The 21509-nt window shown below is 39.0% G+C and overlaps 1 protein-coding gene across 4 annotated transcripts in view; it reads left to right on the top strand.

The window, feature by feature from the left end:
• Window positions 1-20614: 20614 nt before the first annotated feature.
• Window positions 20615-21509, top strand: part of SH3BGRL (SH3 domain binding glutamate rich protein like) — a 121133-nt gene continuing 120238 nt past the window's right edge. For all 4 annotated transcript variants that reach the window (XM_086389884.1, XM_086389883.1, XM_086389882.1 and 1 more), the window contains exon 1: window positions 20615-20851. Coding sequence is in view for 3 of the 4 variants with exons in the window: in XM_086389883.1 (XP_086246009.1) it covers window positions 20807-20851 (45 nt within the window). In the remaining variant the exon portion in view is untranslated. The remainder of the gene's footprint in view (window positions 20852-21509) is intronic.

Below are 21509 nucleotides of genomic sequence, written 5' to 3' on the forward strand. Positions count from 1 at the left end.
CTTGGCTTATCTATCTATATAAAACACCTTTCTGGATAATATAACTACCTTTGAATCTTTGAACTACATTTATCCAATTTATATTCAAATTTTCTCACATTTTTAAGTTCTTCAAATATTTTAAACTTTACAAATATGTTAAACTCCATAGTCATTATTCATTGCAGATCTATTCAGATACTTACGAATCTCCATGGCTAGTCATTCCGTGCTGCATGTCTCAGCTTCCATGCACAATGTTTTTATGTTTCCTGAAATACATCCATTAGTATTTCATTTAGTATGGGACTCTTGGTGAAAAATTCTGTTTTGTTTATCTGAATATATATTTCAAAATATTTATGTTGACTGTGGCTTCTATGTTTGTAGTGCATTCTTTCAGCACATTGGAGATATATTTCCACTGCCTTTGGTCTCTCTCTCTCTCTTTTTTCCCCGTGATAAGCAGTCAGCAATAGATACTATTGTTGTTTTCTCAATGATAATATGTCTCTTTATTCTTTGGTTACTTTTATGATTTTCTCTTTGTCTTTGGTTTTCAGTTGAATCTTTTCCCTTTTAAACAGGATTGTTTTTGAGTGCTAGACATTATAGATGAAAAAAGTGTAGTAATAATGAGGCTCTCAATGATATTGTCTTATCCCCAAGAGGAGTTACTTCTGCTTTTGGAGGAATTTCAGATTACCTTAACATAATCGAGGTCCCTTTAGGGTCCAGTCAAGCTTTGTTTCCCTATTTCTGTTGTATAACTCTTTGAAGAAGTAATGACTTCTGAGTTAAGATCATGAAAGGTAATATAGATTCTGCCTTATTTTCTGGAGCTCTGAGTTGCACTTTAAGAAGATTCACTCCCTGAAGGTGTCATGTCATGAAAAAACATTATCAAATGTTGAAACCACATGGAAATACTATAGTCAACATTTGCAGCTGAGCTTAAGTTTTGACTCATCTCAACATAGGCAGTGGATACATTAATAGAGAAATCTCTAGATAATTTCAGCCTCCAACCAATAAGTGACTCTCACCCGTCAAGACTTCCCAACTGAGGTCTAAGATACAGTAGAAAAGAGGCAAATAGTAATTTTTATGCCCTGGATGAATTCCTGAGTCGTGGAAACTTTGAGCATGATAAAACTGTTGTTTCATATTTTGGAGTTGTTTATTACACAACAATAGTAAAAGAATGAGTGTTTTGGAGGTTTCAGTGCAATGAGAAAATGAAAATAAATTTTTTAAAGTAGAAGATTGAAATCTTTAATCCAGTTTTCTGCCGATGAAGGACTAATGCTGAACCTGAAGCTCCAATACTTTGGCCACTGATGCGAAGAGCCAACTCATTGGAAAAGACCCTGATGCTGGAAAAGATTGAAGGCAGGAGGAGAAGGGGATAATAGAAGATGAGATGGACATGAGTTTGAGCAAGCTCTGGGAGATGATGAAGGATAGGTAAGCCTGGTGTGCTGCAGTCTATGGAGCTGCTGAGTCAGACACGACTGAGTGACTAAGTAATGGCAACATATAAGATTGGAAAGAAAAAAGAGATGTCATTTTTCCTGGTGATATAACTGTGTAAATAGAAAATACAGATAATTATTAATGTTACCTTTTGAGTTTAACAAAGTTTCTGTATACAAAGCCAGTATATAAAAATCTGTTGTGTTTTTATATTGCAGTTACAAACATTCTAACTTTTTAAAAGGAAATAGAAAGGACCACAAACAGGACACAGTGAAGAAGAACAAAGTAGCAGAACTTGCAGTACAAGTTTTCAAGATATTAAAATTGATAGTAATTTGGATACTGTGGTATTGGCACAAGATAGACAAATAGACAAGTGGAACAGAGTAAAGATACCAGAAAGAGACCCATGCGTGTATGAACACTTGATCTTTGACAAAAGTGGCATTGTGAAGCAGTGGAAAAAATGTTTTTCTCAGTTTCTAGTGCTAGAATAATTTGATACCTATTTGGAAAAAAATTTAAATTAGATCTATATCTCAAACCTTACCTGAAAATTAATTCCAGGTGGATTGTGGCTCTAAAAGTAAAAAAAAAAAAAAAAAGTTTAATAAAGCCTTTATAAATGAATAGCAGAACATATTCATGCCCTCAGGGTTTGAAAAGACTTTTTGAAATTAATGACATAAAGCCAGTTAACTAGAAAGGAAAATATTGATATATTTAAATAACTCAAATTTAAGAGACATTGTTTGTAAAATGACACTGTTAAATCAGGCTGGAAGACATTATTCATAACATAGATAAGGGACACAAGGCTGTTAGTTGAGACAGAGACAAAGGAAACACAAATTTTAAAAAAGGGCAAAAGTTTTGAACAGATACTACACAAAATAAAGTATCACAATGGTGCCAAATATATGAAAAGGGACATGACTTCTTATTCTTAGTAATTAGGAAAATGCACAATTAAATAAACATTCCCCACTAATATGGCTAAAAGAGAAATAGAAGGTTCAGAATGAGAACCCCATACTACTCTACATGATGCTAGTCATATCATACTTGGAGCATGATATTCAATTCTGGGGACCATGCTATGCAGAAAAAAAAGAAGTTGAGAAACTAAAGCATATTTAGAGGAGAGACCTCTAGAAATCTATCATAGCATATGAAGAATGGTTAGAAAAAGGGTAAATATTAACTTGGAGAGGAGAAGTCCTTCTGTTACAAAGCAGTTCACAAGAATAGAGATAAGTTTATAACTGGAAGTTATTTGTATCAGAGAGACATAAAAGGAAACGATTCTCATGTCAACCTCATTAATTTTTTTCTAGAGTTTGATCTGATCCAAAAATTTAAGCAGGAATGCCTCAGGAATTGTGAGTTCACTGTGACAGGAGGTATTTACAAGCAATGCCTAGGCAACCATTTGATGGGGTTATTAATATAGGGTGTGGAGGGAGCTAGGGGTTTATACTGACTTCGGAGGTCCTTTTCAGATTTGTAATTCCAAAAATCTTGGTTTGTTTGTGTGTGTGTGTGAGAGAGAGAGCGAGAAAGAGAGTGAGAGGGAGAAAGAGAGAGAGGGAGAAAGAAAGAGAGAGAGAATGGGGCCTCAGAGCAGATCTCGCTTTGGAAGAAATAATATCTGGGAAATCACCCTGCACCATAACCTCATTGCTGTTCCTTGTTCAGTTGTGTCTGACTCTTTGTGACCCCATGGACTGCAGTAAGCCAGGCATCCCTGTCCTTCACAATCTCCTTGAGTTTGCTCACACTCATGTCCATTGAGTCAATGATGCCATCCAACCATCTCATCCTCCGTCATCCCCTTCCCCTCCTGCCCTGAATCTTTCCCAGCATCAGGGTCTTTTCCAGTCAGTTGACTCTTCACATCAGGTGGAGCTTCAGCATTAGTCCTTCCAATGAATATTCAGGGTTTATTTACTTTAGGATTGACTAGTTTGATCTCCTTGCATTACATTTCTTCTAATGATAAATGAGTTATCTTCAAGGTTGACTCACTACTCTTCTGGAATCAGAGATAATAATGAAGAATGAGGGGCCAGTGGCACTTACTGCAGGTATCAAGAGATTTTAGAAACAGTTATTTCTTTTTTGTGAAGTCCCATTGTGATCTGAGACATTTTTTTGTAAATGCTCAGGGACAACTATTCTAGCCCTCTGCTGGAATTCTGTACAGTGCTGATAAAGTTGTGTCTTGTTTTTCCAAGCACAGAACATTTTTTTCCCATGGATATGTGGCGCCCTCTAGCGGCTATAATAGACATAATGTCTGGTGAAATAAGAATTCTAGACCCAACCGAGACAAATTCTGGCTCCAATTCTAAAGTTGTGTCCTCTAGTTTCATTCTTTTACAAGTGGTTGACCAGTTTTCCAAGCACCACTTGTTAAAGAGATTGTTTTTTCTCCATTGTATATTCTTGCCTCCTTTGTCAAAGATAAGGTGTCCATAGGTGCGTGGATTTATCTCTGGGCTTTCTATTCTGTTCCATTGATTTATATTTCTGTCTTTGTGCAAGTACCGTACTGTCTTGATGACTGTGGCTTTGTAGTAGAGCCTGAAGTCAGGCAGGTTGATTACTCCAGTTCCATTCTTCTTTCTCAAGATTGCTTTGGCTAGTCGAGGTTTCTTGTATTTCCATACAAATTGTGAAATTATTTTTTCTAGCTCTGTGAAAAATACTGTTGGTAGCTTGACAGGGATTTTATTGAATCTATAGATTGCTTTGGGTAGTATACTCATTTTCACTCTACTGAATCTTCCGATCCATGAACACGGTATATTTCTCCAACTATTTGTGTCCTCTTTGATTTCTTTCACCAGTGTTTTATAGTTTTCTATATATAGGTCTTTTGTTTCTTTAGGTAGATATATTCCTAAGTATTTAATTCTTTTCATTGCAATGGTGAATGGAATTGTTTCCTTAATTTCTTTCTATTTTCTCATTATTAGTGTATAGGAATGCAAGGGATTTCTGTGTGTTGATTTTATATCCTGTCACTTTACTCTATTCATTGATTAGCTCTAGTAATTTTCTGGTGGAGTCTTTAGTGTTTTCTATGTAGAGGATCATGTCATCTGCAAACAGTGAGAATTTTATTTCTTCTTTTCCAATTTATATTCCTTTTACTTATTTTTCTGCTCTGATTGCTGTGGCCAAAACTTCCAAAACTATGTTGAACAGTAATGGTGAAAGTGGGCACCCTGGTCTTGTTCCTGATTTTAGCATAAATGCTTTCAATTTTTCACCACTGAGAATAATGTTTGCTGTGGGTTTGTCATATATAGCTTTTATTATGTTGAGGTATGTTCCTTCTATGACTGCTTTCTGGAGGGTTTTTACCATAAATCATTGTTGAATTTTGTAAAAGGCTTTCTCTGCATCTACTGACATAATCATATGGCTTTTATTTTTCAATTTGTTAATGTGGTGTATTACATTTATTGATTTGTGGATATTGAAGAATCCTTTCATCCCTGGAACACTTTCTAATACCATACACAAAAATTAACTCAAAATGGATTAAAGATCTAAATGTAAGACCAGAAACTATAAAATTCCTAGAGGAGAACATAGGCAAAATACTATCTGACATAAATCACAGCAGAATCCTCTATGACCCACCTCCCAGAATATTGGAAATAAAAGCAAAAATAAACAAATGGGACCTAATTAAAATTAAAAGCTTCTGCACAACAAAGGAAACTATAAGCAAGGTGAAAAGACAACCTTCAGAATGGGAGAAAATAATAGCAAATGAAGCAACTGACAAATAATTAATCTCAAAAATATACAAGCAACTCCTGCAGCTCAATTCCAGAAAAATAAACGACCCAATCAAAAAATGGGCTAAAGACCTAAACAGACATTTCTCCAAAGAAGACATACAGATGGCTAACAAACACATGGAAAGATGCTCAACATCACTCATTCTCAGAGAACTGCAAATCAAAACCACAATGAGGTACCATTTCACGCCAGCCAGAATGACTGCTATCCAAACATCTATAAGCAGTAAATGCTGGAGGGGGTGTGGATAAAAGGGAACCCTCTTACACTGTTGGTGGGAATGCAAACTAGTATAGCCACTATGGAGAACAGTGCAGAGATTCCTTAAAAAGCTGGAAATAGAACTGCCATACGACCCAGCAATCCCCTCCTGGGCATACACACCGAGGAAACCATAATTGAAAGAGACACATGTACCCCAATGTTCATTGCAGCACTCTTTATAAAGGCCAGGACATTGAAGCAACCTAGATGTCCATCAGCAGACAAATGAATAAGAAAGCTGTGGTACATATATACAATGGAGTGTTACTCAGCCATTAAAAAGAATACATTTGAATCAGTTCTAATGAGGTGGATGAAACTGGAGCCTATTATACAGAGTGAAGTAAGCCAGAAAGAAAAATACCAATACAATATACTAACACATACATATGGAATTTAGAAAGATGGTACTGATAACCCTTTATTGGAGACAGCAAAAGAGACACGGATGTATAAAACAGTCTTTTGGACTCTGTGGGAGAGGGTGAGGGTGGGATGATTTGGGAGAATGGCAGTGAAACAAGTATAATATCATATGTGAAACGAATCACCAGTCCAGGTTCAATGCATGATACAGGATGCTCGGGGCTGGTGCACTGGGATGACCCAGAGGGATGGTATAGGGAGGGAGGTGGGAGGGGGTTCAGGATGGGGAACACGTGTACACCCGTGGTGGATTCATGTTGATATATGGCAAAACCAATACAATATTGTAATTAGCCTCCAACTAAAATAAATACATTTATATTTAAAAATTAAAAAAAAATAAAATTGTGTCCTTATGTGCTCCAGTATTCATTGCAGCACTATTTACAACAGCTAGGACATGGAAGCAACCTAAACGTCCATCAGCAAATGAATGGATAAGGAAGCTGTGGTACATATACACAATTGTCCATTACTCAGCTATAAAAAGGAACGTACTTGAGTCAGTTCTAATAAGGAGCATGAAACTGGAGCCCATTATACACAGTGAAGTAAGTCAGAGAGAAAGAGAAATACTGTACATTTAGTTAGTTCAGTTCAGTTTCTCAATCGTGTCCGACTCTTTGCGACCCCATGAATCGCAGCACGCCAGGCCTCCCTGTCCATCACCAACTCCCAGAGTTCACTCAGACTCACGTCCATCAAGTCAGTGATGCCACCCAGCCATCTCATCCTCTGTCGTCCCCTTCTCCTCCTGTCCCAATCCCTCCCAGCATCAGAGTCTTTTCCAACGAGTCAACCCTTTGCATGAGGTGGCCAAAGTACTGGAGTTTCAGCTTCAGCATCAGTCCTTCCAAAGAACACCCAGGGCTGATCTCCTTTAGAATGGACTGGTTGGATCTCCCTGCAGTCCAAGGGACTCTCAAGAGTCTTCTTCAACATCACACTTCAAAAGCATCAATTCTTTGGCACTCAGATTTCTTCACAGTCCAACTCTCACATCCATACATGACCACTGGAAAAACAATAGCCTTGACTAAATGGACCTTTGTTGGCAAAGTAATGTCTCTGCCTTTCAATATTCTATTTAGGTTGGTCATAACTTTCCTTCCAAGGAGTAAGCATCTTTTAATTTCATGTTTGCAATCACCATATGCACTGATTTTGGAGTCCCAAAAAATAAAGTCTGACACTGTTTCCCCATCTATTTCCCATGAAGTGATAGGACCAGATGCCATGATCTTTGTTTTCTGAATGTTGAGCTTTAAGCCAACTTTTTCACTCTCCTCTTTCACTTTCATCAAGAGGCTTTTTAGTTCCCCTTCAGTTTCTGCCATAAGGGTGGTAGCATCTGCATATATGAGGTTATTGATATTTCTCCCAGCAATCTTGATTCCAGCTTGTGCTTCTTCCAGCCCAGAGTTTCTCATTATGTACTCTGCATATAAGTTAAATAAGCAGGGTGACAATATACAGCCTTGACATACTCCTTTTCCTTTTGGAACCACTTTGCTGTTCCATGTCCAGTTCTAACTCTTGCTTCCTGACCTGCATACAGATTTCTCAAGAGGCAGGTCAGATGGTCTGGTATTCCCATCTCTTTCAGAATTTTCCACAGTTTACTGTGATCCACACAGTCAAAGGCTTTGGCATAGTCAATAAAGCAGAAATAGATGTTTTTCTGGAACTCTCTTGATTTTTTGATGATCCAGCGGATGCTGGCTATTTGATCTCTCGTTCCTCTGCCTTTCATAAAACCAACTTGAACATCTGGAAGTTCACGGTTCATCTACTGCTGAAGCATGGCTTGAAGAATTTTGAGCAATATTTTACTAGCTTATGAGATGAGTGCAATTGTGCGGTAGTTGGAACATTCTTTGGCATTGCCTTTCTTTGGGATTGGAATGAAAACTGACCTTTTCCAGCCCTGTGGCCACTGCTGAGTTTTCCAAATTTGCTGGCATATTGAGCACAGCACTTTCACAGCATCATCTTTCAGGATTTGAAGTAGCTCAACTGGAATTCCATCACCTCCACTAGCTTTGTTCATAGTGATGCTTTCTAAGGCCCACTTGACTTCACATTCCAGGATGTCTGGCTCTAGGTGAGTGATCACACCATCATGATTATCTGGGTCGTGAAGATCTTTTTGTACAGTTCTTCTGTGTATTCTTGCCACCTCTTCTTAATATCTTCTGCTTCTGTTAGGTCCATACCATCTCTGTCCTTTATCGAGCCCATCTTTGCATGAAATGTTCCCATGGTATCTTTAATTTTCTTGAAGAGATCTCTAGTCTTTCCCATTCTGTTTGTTTTCCTCTATTTCTTTGCATTGATCGCTGAAGAAGGCTTTCTTATCTCTTCTTGCTATTCTTTGGAACTCTGCATTCAGATGCTTATATCTTTCCTTTTCTCCTTTGCTTTTTGCTTCTCTTCTTTTCACAGCTATTTATAATGCCTCTCCAGACAGCCATACTGTACATTAACACATATAATATAGTGCAGGGTATTCTCTAGTTGCAATGCACAAGGACTACTCTGCAGTTGTGGTGCGCAGGCTTCTTATTGTGGTGACTTCTCTTGTTGCGGAGCATGGTCTCTAGAGCACAGGCTCAGTAGTTGTGGTGCACAGGCTTAGTTGTTCTGTAGCATGAGAGATCTTCTTAGATCAGCACTGAACTTGTGTCTCCTGCACTGGCAGGAGGATTCTTTACCACTGAGCCACCAAGGAAACCGCCAGAGAGGCCCTTTTTCTGCCAAGTTCTGACAAAATTGCAAAATACACATCGTCGTTTTTTTGAGCACTACCTCTTATGGTGATTTGTTGAGCAGTAAAAGTAACTGTAACACAAATCAATGTTCTGTTTCTGAAATCTGTGCAAGGGGTGGCAAAAAGAAATCTGTCAGGTCAATACTTTGAAACTGGAAGATTGTTTTGTCATTGAAGCAGCCTACATCCCAAATTGTTCTCGATCCACGGGAAAAGAAGGAATTTTACTCAGGTACTCTGATCTGGGAAGATTTCCTACTTGAGTGCACTCTGTTACCTAGTCTCTTCTCTCAGCATTCCATCTTACAAGTGACCCTGTTTCCTTTACCTTAGGGATTTAGAAAAATGGTACTGATAATCTTACATGCAGGGCAGCAAAGGAGACACAGATATAAAGAACAAATTTTTGGACTCAGTGGGAAAGGCGAGGATGGGATGATTTGAGGGAATAGCATTGAAGCATGTGCGTTACCATACATAAAATAGATGACCAGGGAAAATTCAATACATGAAGCAGGGTACCCACAGCCACTGCTCTGGGACAACCCAGAGGGATAGGGTGGGGAGGGAGGTGAGGGGGGGTTTCAGGATGGGGAGACACGTGTATACCCGTGGCTGATTCATGTCAATGTATGGCAGAAAACTACAAAAATATTGTGAAGTAATTATCCTCCAATTTAAATTAAAAAAAAAAAACAACAAAGTTGTGTCCTGCTGATGCCCATAACCATGTAGTGATTGAGACAGACTTAGAAATCCTAAACACAACAATCTGTTATTAACTTATCATATTTCCACTGAAGATATTGCCCTTGCTGCTAACATTTGGAAAGAACACAGTCCTTAAAAGTGCAGGTGTTTTTTTTTTTTTTTTATGTTTGCTTTTTTTTGGATTTAGATATTTTTGTATTAATGTGTTGTCTGTTAATAGAAGAAAATGTTATAGTCCTAGTCTCTCATCTGCCAGAGCAGGCAGAAAGATGGTGACCAGGGCATCACTAAATAACATTGTTCGTGAGCCCACCTAACAATCAGTGCTCTTTGAATACCATCAAGAGCCCAGGCACTCTTATTTTGGAACCGTTGCTCCACAGTGTATCAAGTTATAAAATTTCATATGTACCTCCTACCTAAAAATAAATACTAAACAAATAAGATTTTGACTGTTTTAAATTTAAAATTATTCACACCAAGCAATTGGTTAAATTACACTAAACAGTTATTTCTCTGAAACCATTATACATACTTGGGAATTCTGCTGATGTAGGAACAAAATCTAATCTCCAAATTATTTTCAAATGAAATGAAATTTTTATGAATACTAAATTTAATATTTAAAGAAGTCAACATGGTAATATTTTGCAGCTATTTCATGAAACATTTCCTAACTCTGATTTTCTAGTCTTCTTTCTGTATTATAGGGTAAATAATAATTTTACCTTCTCAAATGCTATATGTATAACCAATTCACTTTGCTGTACACTTGAAACTAACATAACATTGTAAATAAATATATGAATAAATAAAGCACAACATAACATTGTAAATCAACTATACCCCAAAACAAATTTCTTAAAAATAAATTAATGAAATTAAATGTTAGAAGACACAACAAAATCTTAAAAACATCGAAGACCTAGACAAGAAAGTGATGAACTATCAGAGTAAGAAAAGGGGAGAATTAAATTCAAAGAGCTCAGTGATGCATTAGCACTGCTTTTGCGCAGGGAGGGCATTTGCTGAATAAGATAATGAAGTTTCGAGACAGATAGACTTTCTCTTTTGGCATGGGGAATGAAGATAAATCATCTGGAGACTCCTGGCCCTGAGTAGGGTGTGAGAGCATAAGTAGTATCCACTTGAGAAAAGGAAAAGAAAGCTGTCCTTAAGAAGTAAGTGTAGTTAAATCATAGAAGAGGGCAACAGAGGATGAAATGGTTGGACGACACCACTGGCTCAATGGATATGAGTCTGAGCAAACTTGAGGAGATAGTGAAAGATAAGGAAGTCTGGTGTGCTGCAGTCCATGGGGTCGCAAAGAGTCAGAAACAACTTAGTGACTGAACAACAACAAAAAGCAAAGAAAGAACATTCAGAGAAAAGGTTTTAGATGTGCGAGTTTTCTCATCATAAAGCAGAACCTCCAGTGAATACACCAGAAAGGTTTGGGAAGAGGAAAGCATGGGGACTGAAACCTGAAGTAGAATTTCCAAATGAGAGACATTTTTTAGTTCTTATCCTATATTATATGCATGACCCATATCTACCAGAATTTATTCGACCCCTGTTTGGAACCCTTGCATGTGACAGATACCCTTAATTCCATAGCTTTCATATTCTGTCTGTTCACAAATGCCCATGTCATACACCCAATTCTACCACTCACTATGTACACTATGTACAGCTCACTGAAACTGCCCTATAACCTCTAACTCAGCAGTTGGCCCAAAAATTCAGGACAGGGAATCAAAATGTTTATTTTTGAGTAGTGTTATACTCATTCTGATGCCACTACCAGTATGACAGCCTGGTGTATCAAAGGAGCTATGGGACAGGGAAGTATTTGTAGGAACTTACCTGCCCTCTCCAGGGCTTCCCTTGTGGCTAAGCTGGTAAATAATCCGGCTGCAATACGGGAGACCTGGGTTCAGTCCCTGGGTTGGGAAGATCCTCTGGAGAAGGGAAAGGCTACCTACTCCAGTATTCTGTCCTGGAGAATTCTATGGACTATATGGGGTTGCAAAGAGTTAGATACGACTGAGCAACTTTCATTTTCACCTGCCCCCTCAGAAAATTTCCAAACATTAAGGACTTATATCAAGAAAATCAGAGAGAAAAGAAGAAAGTAAAACCTGCTAAGAACTGTTCTTAGACTCCATTCTTTACAACGATGGTATAAGGCCTCTGCTTACACCCTCTTCCACCCCAACCAAATTCTTGTGATTAGGAAAACATCAGATAGTTCTTCAATAAAACCAACATTCTCTACCACTTTAGATCAGAGCAACATTGAGCCCAAATTATAACAATAGACTGGAGTAACTATTCAGTTTGCCAGCAATTCCATCTCTAGGAACTCATTTGAAAAAGGAGTACTAGAGATGTGGGCACAGATTTGTTGATAAATGTATACTTCAGCCTTAATTACTTAGAATAATTGAAAACAAGCAATATGTTCAGTAATACAAAACTGTTTAAAGCTATTTTGTTATATCTATGGAATGGAATCATGTAAAGCCATTAAAAATCATGTAGAATAATATTTTCTGACATGTGCTAGGTTTAAAATATATGTTCTCAGTGATAAAAATCTATTTACAAAATAGCATATATCTTGTAGTAAGTTTGAAAAATATATTCTCTCTATCTTCCTCCTCACCATTTTCCTCAACTCTTTATGCCCACCCTCATCTGTCTATCTCTGACTAGGTCTAGAAGGGTTACACCACCATATTGAAAATAATTATCTCCAGAAACTGGGTTTGTGGGTCATTTTTTTTCAAAGTTTGTTGTTTTCTGCACATAGCGTACATTCATTTTATAACTTTTAAAAATATTATTGCATTTAATAATTTCCTATGGCAATTCATCACAAACACTATGTGAAAACTCGAGTTCATTATTGCTTTAATCAGATCTTAAATTTTCCAGTTCAAGCCACTGCACAATTGCACTCATTTCACATGCTAGCAAGGTAATGCTCAAAATCCTTCAAGCTACATTCCAACAGTATGAGAACTGAGAACCTCCAGCTGTACAAGGTGGATTTAGAAGGCAGAGGAACTGGAGATCAAATTGCCAACATCCATTGGATCATAGAAAAAGAATTCCAGAAAAACATCTACTTCTGCCTCACTGACTATTCTAAAGCCTTTGACTGTGTGGATTACAACAAACTGTGGAAAATTCTTAAAGAGATGGGAATACCAGACCACCTTTCCTGCCTCCTTCAAAATCTGCATGCAGGTCAAGAAGTAACAGTGAGAACCGAGTATTTAATGTCAGACTGCTTTCAAATTGGTAAAGAGTACATCAAGGCTGTATGTAGTCACTTTGCTTATTTAACTTATATGCAGAATACATCATGCGAAATGCCAGACTGGAAAAAGCACAAGCTAGAATCAAGATTTCTGGGAGAAATATCAATAACCTCAGATATGAAGATGAAACCACCCTTATAGCAGAAAGGGAAGAATAATTAAAGGGCCTCATGATTAAGGTGAAAGAGAAGAGGGAAAAAGCTGGCTTAAAATTCAACATTCAAAAATAGAAAATCATGGCATCTGGTCCCATCACTTCATAGCAAATAAATGGAGAAACAATGAAAACAGTGACAGATTTTATTTTCTTGAGCTCCAAAATCATTGCAGATGGTGACTGCAGCCATTAAATTAAAAGATGTCTAGTCCTTGGAAGAAAATCTATGAAAAACCTGGACAGCATATTAAAAAGCAGAGACATTACTTTGACAGCAGAGGTCTGTATAGTCAAAGCTGTGGTTTTCCCAGTACTTATGTATGAATGTGAGTGTTGAACCATAAAGAAGGCTGAGCACCGAAGAATTGATGCTTTTGAACTGTGCTGTTGGAAAAGACACTTTTGTGTCCCTTTGACTGCAAGGAGATCACACTAGTCAATTCTAAAGGAAATTTGAATATTTATTGGAAAAATTGCTGAAGCTGAAGCTCCAATACTTTGACCACCCGATGTGAAGAGCCGACTCATTAGGAAAGACCCTGATGCTGGGAAAGATTGTAGGCAGGAGGAAAAGGAGATAACAGAAGATGAGATGGTTGCATGGCATCAATGGGCATGAGTTTGAGCAAACTTCGGGAGATGGTGAATGACAGGGAGGCCTGATGTGATGCAGTCCATGGGATCACAGGGGTCAGAAACGACAGAGCGACTGGACTGAACAGACAAACGAACCTTTCCAGTCAAATTACATGAACAGATGGTTTGGGACTGCTCTATGAAGGATTTAAGAAATCTGTGTGCAGATCATGAAGCAACGGTTAGAACTGGACATGGAACAACAGACTGGTTCCAAATCGGGAAAGGAATACGTCAAGGCTGTATATTGTCACCCTGCTTATTTAACTTAATTGCAGAGTGCATCATGAAAAACGTTGGGCTGGATGAAGCACAAGCTGGAATCAGGATTGCTGGGCGAAATATCAATAACATCAGATATGTAGATGATACCACCCTTATTGCAGGAAGCGAAGAAGAGATAAAGAGCTTCTTGATGAAAGTGAAAGAGGAGAGTGAAAAAGCTGGCTTAAAACACAACAATCAGGAAACTAACATCATGGTTTCTGGTCTCATCACTACATGGCAAATAGATGGGGAAACAATGGAAACAGTGACACACTTTATTTTTTATTTTTGGAGGGGGGTGCTCCAAAATCACTGCAGATGGTGAATGCAGGCATGAAGTTAAAAGACACCTGCTCCTTGAAAGAAAAGTTATGATTAGCCTGCTGCTAAGTCACTTCAGTTGTGTTCGACTCTGTGCGACCCCATAGATGGCAGCCCACCAGGCCCCCTCGTCCCTGGGATTCTCCAGGCAAGAATACTGGAGTGGGTTGCCATTTCCTTCTCCAATGCATGAAAGTGAAAAGTGAAAGTGAGTCGCTCAGTCGTGTTCGACTCTTTTCAACCCCATGGACTGTAGCCTACCAGGCTCCCCCGTCCATAGGATTTTCCAGGCAAGAGTACTGGAGTGGGGTGCCATTGCCTTCTCACAGGTTATTAAAAAGCAGAGACATTACTTTGCTAACAAAGGTCTGTCTAGTCAAAGCTATGGTTTTTCCAGTAGTCATGTATGGATGGGAGAGTTGGACTATAAGGAAGGCTGAGCGCTGAAGAATTGATGCTTTTGAACTGTGGTGTTGGAGAAGACTCTTGAGAGTCCCTCGGACAGCAAGAAGATCCAACTAGTTAATCCTAAAAGAAATCAGTCCTGAATATTCATTAGAAGGACTGATGCTGAAGCTGAAACTCCAATACTTTGGCCACCTGATGCAAAGAACTGACTCATTTGAAAAGACCCTGATGCTGGGAAAGACTGAAGGAGGGAGGAGAAAGGGAGATAGATGATGAGATGGTTGCATGGCATCACCAACTCAATGGACATGAGTTTGAGTAAACTCTGGGAGTTGGTGATGGACAGGGAGTCCTGGTATGCTGCAGTCTATGGGGTCACAAAGAGTCAGACACGACTGAGTGACTGAACTGACTGAACTGAAAATGAAGCAAAAATGATCATTCTAGAATATGCAGTCAAGAGATGGTTGAATATAGTAATGATCAGTTCAGTTCAGTAACTCAGTCATGTCCGAAACTTTGTAACCCCATGAACTGCAGCATGCCAGGCCTCCCTGCCCATCACCAACTCCCAGAGTTACCAAACTCATGTCCATTGAGTCAGTGATGCCATCCAACCATCTCATCCTCTGTCGTCCCCTTATCCTCCTGCCCTCAATCTTTCCAAGCATCAGGGTCTTTTGAAACGAGTTAGCCCTTTGCATCAGGTGGCCAAAGTATTGGAGTTTCAGCTTCAACATCAGTCTTTCCAATGAACACCCAGGACTGATTACTTGGGTGGACTGGTTGGATCTCCTTTCAGTCCAATGGACTCACAAGAGTCCCCATCACACCAACACCACAGTTCAAAGCATCAATTCTTGGGCGCTCAGTTTTCTTTATAGTCCAACTCTCACAACCATACATGACTATTGGAAAAACCATAGCCTTGACCAGATGGACGTTTGTTGACAAAGTAATGTCTCTGCTTTTGAATATGCTATCTAGGTTGGTCATAACTTTTCTTCCAAGGAGTAAGTGTCTTTTAATTTCTTGGCTGCAGTGATTTTGGAGCCCAGAAAAATAAAGTCTGACACTGTTTCTACTGTTTCCCCATCTATTTTCCATGAAGTGATTGGACCAGATGCCATGACCTTCGTTTTCTGAATGTTGAGCTTTAAGCCAACTTTTTCACTTTCCTCTTTCACTTTCATCAAGAGGCTTTTTAGTTCTTCTTCACTTTCAGCCATAAGGGTGGTGTCATCTGCATATCTGAAGTTATTGATATTTCTCCTGGCAATCTTGATTCCAGCTTGTGCTTCTTCCAGCCCAGAGTTTCTCATGATGTACTTTGCATATAAGTTAAATAAGCAGGGTGACAATATATGGCGCTGATGTACTCCTTTTCATATTTGGAACCAGTCTGTTGGTCCATGTCCAGTTCTAACTGTTGTTTCCTGACCTGGATACAGGATTCTCAAAAGGCAGGTCAGGTGGTCTGGTATTCCCATCTCTTTCAGAATTTTCCACAGTTTCTTGTGATCCACACAGCCAAAGGCTTTGGCATGGTCAATAAAGCAGAAGTAGATGTTTTTCTGGAAATCTCTTGCTTTTTCCATGATCCATTGGATGTTGGCAATTTGATCTCTGGTTCCTCTGCCTTTTCTAAAACAAGCTTGAACGTTTACAAGCTCACAGCTCATGTATTGCTGAAGCTTGGCTTGGAGAACTTTGAGCATTACTTTACTAGCTTGTGAGATGAGTGGAACTGTGGGGTAGTTTGAGCATTCTTTGGCATTGCCTTTCTTTGGGATTGGAATGAAAACTGACCTTTTCCAGTCCTGTGACCACTGCTGAGCTTTCCAAATTTGCTGGCATATTGAGTGCAATACTTTCACAGCATCATCTTTTAGTATTTGAAATAGCTCAACTGGAATTCCATCACCTCCACTAGCTTTGTTCATAGTGATGCTTTCTAAGGCTACTTGACTTCACATTCCAGGATGTCTGGCTCTAGGTGAGTGATGACACCATCGTGATTATCTGGGTCATGAAGATCTTTTTTGTACAATTATTCTGTGTATTGTTGCCATCTCTTCTTAATATCTTCTGTTTCTGTTAGATCCATAACTTTTCTGTCCTTTATTGAGTCCATCTTTGCATGAAATATTCCCTTGTTATCTCTTATTTTCTTGAAGAGGTCTCTAGTCTTTCCCATTCTATTGTTTTCCTCTATTTCTTTGCATTGATTGTTGAGACAAGCTTTCTTATCTCTCCTTGGTATTCTTTAGAACTCTGCATTCAAATGGGTATATCTTTCCTTTTCTCCTTTGCTTCTTGCTTCTCTTCTTGTCACAGCTATTTGTAAGGCCTCCTCAAACAGCCATTTTGCTTTTTTGCATTCCTTTTTCTTGCGGATGGTCTTGATCCCTGTCTCCTGTACAATATCATGAACCCCCATCCATAGTTCTTCAGACACTTTGTCTATCTGATCTAGTCCCTTAAATCTATTTCTCACTTCCACTGTATAATCAGAAGGAATTTGATTTAGGTCATATGAATTGTCTTGTGGTTTTCCCCACTTTCTTCAGTTTATGTCTGAAATTGGCAATAAGGAGTTCATGATCTGAACCACAGTCAGCTCCCTTGTTTTTACTGTATAGAGTATAGACTGTATAGACTGTATATAGCTTCTCCATCATTTGCTGTAAATAATATAATCAATCTGATTTCAGTGTTGACCATCTGGTGATGTCCATGTGTACAGTCTTCTCTTGTGTTTCTGGAAGAGGGTGTTTGTTATGACCAGTGCATTCTCTTGGCAAAACTCTATTAGCTTTTGCCCTGCTCAGTCTGTACCCCAAGGCCAAGTTTGCCTGTTACTCCAGGTGTTTCTTGACCTCCTACTTTTGCATTCCAGTCCCCTATAATGAAAAGGACATCTTTTTTGAGTGTTAGTTATAAAAGGTCTTGCGGATATTCATAGAACTGTTCAACTTCAGCTTCTTCAGCATTTCTTGTTGGGGCATAGACTTTGATTACCGTGATACTGAATGGTTTGACTTGGAAATGAACAGAGATCATCATTCTGTCATTTTTGAGATTGCATCCAAGTATTGCATTTTAGACTCTTTTGTTGACTATGATGGCTTCTCCATTTCTTCTAAGTGATTCCTGCCTGCAGTAGTAGATATAATGGTCATTTGAGTTAAATTCACCCATTCCAGTCCATTTTAGTTAGTCGATTCCTAGAATGTCGACATTCACTCTTGCCATCTCCTGTTTGACCACTTCCAATTTGCCTTGATTCATGGACCTAATGTTCCAGGTTCTTATGCAGTATTGCTCTTTACAGCATCGGATCCTGCTTCTATCACCAGTCCCATCCACAACTGGGTGTTGTTTTTGCTTTGGCTCCTACCCTTCTTCATTCTTTCTTGAGTTATTTCTCCACTGATCTCCAGTAGCATATTGGGCACCTACCGACCTGGGGAGTTCACCTTTTGGTGTCCTATCTTTTTGCCTTTTCATACTGTTTATGGGGTTTTCAAGGCAAGAATACTGAAATGGTTTGCCATTCCCTTCTCCAGTGGACCACATTCTGTCAGACCTATCCACCATGACCTGTATGTCTTGGGTGGCCCCACATGGCATGGCTTAGTTTCATTGTATCTTAGTAAGGATCAAGTATAATATAATCTATAATATTATTCTAGGATAAAATCACTGGTTACCCTGTTTCCCCACATATACCAAGTACTGTTAATAAGGACCTGCAGATTTTTTCTATATACCAATTTATTGGGAAAGTTTTCACTTAAGTTAATATGTCTGTATTTAAAAGAAATTAAATACTAGCAATTGTCTTCCCATTTCTCAAAGTTCCTGATAAGACTAACTGGACTTGGTAATACTGCCTACCACTCAGTCCTCTGGAGTTACTAATTTTGTCATATGGGTATGTAGAATCATTAGAAGAGTTTTTCTTTCTTTTTTTTTTAATTAATTAATTTTTTTAATTTTTTCTTTCTTTCCACTTTTTTTCATCAATTCAAAATAGATTATAGGTTCAAATAGAATATATGTTGACCACTAAGAGTTGAGGGGTTGATTATGTTATTATATTGCAAATTATGTCCATCATGCCAAATCAAAACTTGAAGGAAGATTTTCCTGTCCTGTGGGTGGGAAGCACAGTCACAGTCACCCTGATGTTAACCATGATGAGGGAGGCTAGGTCACTGTTACTTACTTCAGCCTGATCATGTGTATAAAGATTTTTATTTGTATTTATTAAAGATCAGAGTGGGACAGATGGAGAGCTCAGAAAAGACAGACTATGTGGGGGAAAGGTGAAGAAAGGGACAAGAAGAGCAAAGGCATGGAGATAGGAGAAGGCAATGGCACCCCACTCCAGTACTCTTGCCTGGAAAATCCCATGGACGGAGGAGCCTGGTAGGCTGCAGTCCATGGGGTTGCTAAGAGTCAGACATGACTGAGCGACTTCACTTTCACTCTTCACTTTCATGCATTGAAGAAGAAAATGGCAACCCACTCCAGTGTTCTTGCCTGGAGAATCTCAGGGACGGGGGAGCCTGATGGGCTGCCATCTATAGGGTTGCACAGAGTCGGACACGACTGAAGCGACTTAGCAGCAGTAGCAGCATGGTCACTGTAGTGGGGATTAAACAATGATTATTCAAGGAAGTTGGTTTGGGGAGCAATGGATGAGACTGTGTGGATTTTGTAGGGCCAGTTTATGGTGGGAGCTCCTTAGAAACAAACACACTTCATGTTTGTTTTGATAGTCAGTGGAAACCTGTCTTAAGTATTTCAGGCCACACTGTTCTTAGTGACACATGAAAATTATGTTTTAGGAAGGGAAATAGCTAACAGTTATTGAGTACTTTCCCTGTTCCACACAATGTATTAAAAATGATATATAAGAAGGTAACCTTTGGAGTTGGTTGAAGTCTGACCTTAACTCTGGAATTTATTAGGTAAATGACTTTAGGAAAATTACCCATTTTCCTGAGTTTCCCTGAGTCTTTATCTGAAAAACTGAAGTGATTATATCTACCTCTCAAGGTTGTTGCACGAATCACATAGATTGGAGAAGGGAGAATCTATTAGGATGCTATTACAATTATTGAACCTAGGGAAATATGATAAAGCATTAGAATGTAGAGGGAGGACAAAGTAAAGAAGTAGGACAGGTGACTGTCTCCACTCTCATTCCTGTTGCAAGTTCCTTATATCTGTTCATTTGACATAATCTGGGAAGTATAATTATTGTAGTGGGAGATCCTTAGAAACACACTTTACGTTTGTTTTGATAGTCAATGGAAACCACTCTGGGCATTATCAATTGTTTGCTCATTTCCCTAGAGCTACAAATAACCTTTTGCTCTCTCTGTTCACCATTTCCACATCTCCTGAAAGGTATGATCCAAATTCCCTTTCCATAACCAGTTACAAAGCAAACAAAACAAAAATCATTCACTTTCTTATACTGTATTTTCAATTTCTTCCTCCATTCTTGAGTTTGCCAGTCAATCAGGCTTCCTGAGAATTCTCACGGAAGCAGGATTCCCTAATTTAACAAAAAGCGAAACTCAAAAAGAAAACCAATCCTGCTGTTTCTGGACTTGTGGCAACCTGATACTTTTCCTAAGCCACAGCACTCAGTCCTTCAGGGTCCAATTCCTACCACCAGCTAACACCAAAACTACCACTACAAAATAGCAGTCTTAAAATGCACAAGGCTTTGAGAACTTGGGCTTTCTTACTAATGTCTGGTTTCAACGTAGAACTTCCTCTTTCAAAGGAGAATTTCTCTTTCAAAGAAAATATCTTATTTGTATACATTTCTGAGCAGGAAGGCACAGAACTTTGAGTCTCCGTGAGGAAAGGTCCTTCATTGCAATCAAATTTAACTCAACGCTCCTTCCTTTTTCTTTCTCCTTTCCTTATTTTCCCGGATTCAACAGATCTCGCGGTGCTATTCGAGATTCCCCCCTCCCCCCCCCCAAAAAAAAAAAAATGATGCAAACGAGCCTGTGCCTTCTGGACTTTGGGGCTGGGATTGCAGCGGTCGAAGAGTGAAAGCAGCCAAGGGCGGGGCTCTGGCAAGTTCCCCTTCCACCTTCCCCCACCCTTCTTTTCCAAACTCTGTACGGCCCTTAGCTTGATTCCAGACTTTGCTGCAGCTGCTCTCCAGCCGTTTGCAGGATTCAAAGAACTACAGAAGCTGTTCCAAAGATGGTGATCCGTGTGTATATTGCATCTTCCTCTGGCTCCATGGCGGTAAGGAAGGTGGAAAGCCCACCTTTGTTATTTTTCTACACATCAGTCTCCTGCTGCCCCAGAACCCTTGAATTGCTGCCCCAGAACCCTTGAATTGCATAAGTTAGTCTGGCAGCTTCTTCTTCGGTAGACACAGGCACTTCCCACCCAACCCCCCGTCTTCCCTTTTCTGCTCTTTGTTGCATCGATTTCATTTTTCCATGGAGTTTAGCTTTCTTTGTCTTACGATGTTAGGGCCACATTTCTTCTTTGAAGGAAAACGAAAGCTTGGGAGTTTTGGGAGATGGTGGTATTGAGTTTTTAGGGTTAGGTGAATAAATCAAGTCACATACTGGTAAGAATGGGACATTTCACATATGTGTTCTAAGTATGGAGGCAAGGGACAGGGGTGCACATCTGTAAGGGATGTAAAACATGGTCTTACTGATGATGGTGAAGTGGAGGCCTACTAAGGCACTGTGATTATATTTCACAGAGACCCCTATAATCAAAGAGTAATATTTTGCCAATGTGTAAGAGACAGTTATTTAACTTTGGCCTAAAGAGTCTGTTAGAACTAGGCAGAATGGGAGACATCAGGAATAATGATAAACTTTTTTTTTTTTTTAAACAATGTGATAAGGGATCTGTTTTTTTCTTCCATATCTTACCTTATTTT

This window comes from Bos grunniens, chromosome X, assembly GCF_055505025.1.
Source record: "Bos grunniens cultivar Pamir isolate PY7600 chromosome X, Bosgru_T2T1.0, whole genome shotgun sequence".
Classification (NCBI taxonomy): domain Eukaryota; kingdom Metazoa; phylum Chordata; class Mammalia; order Artiodactyla; family Bovidae; genus Bos; species Bos grunniens.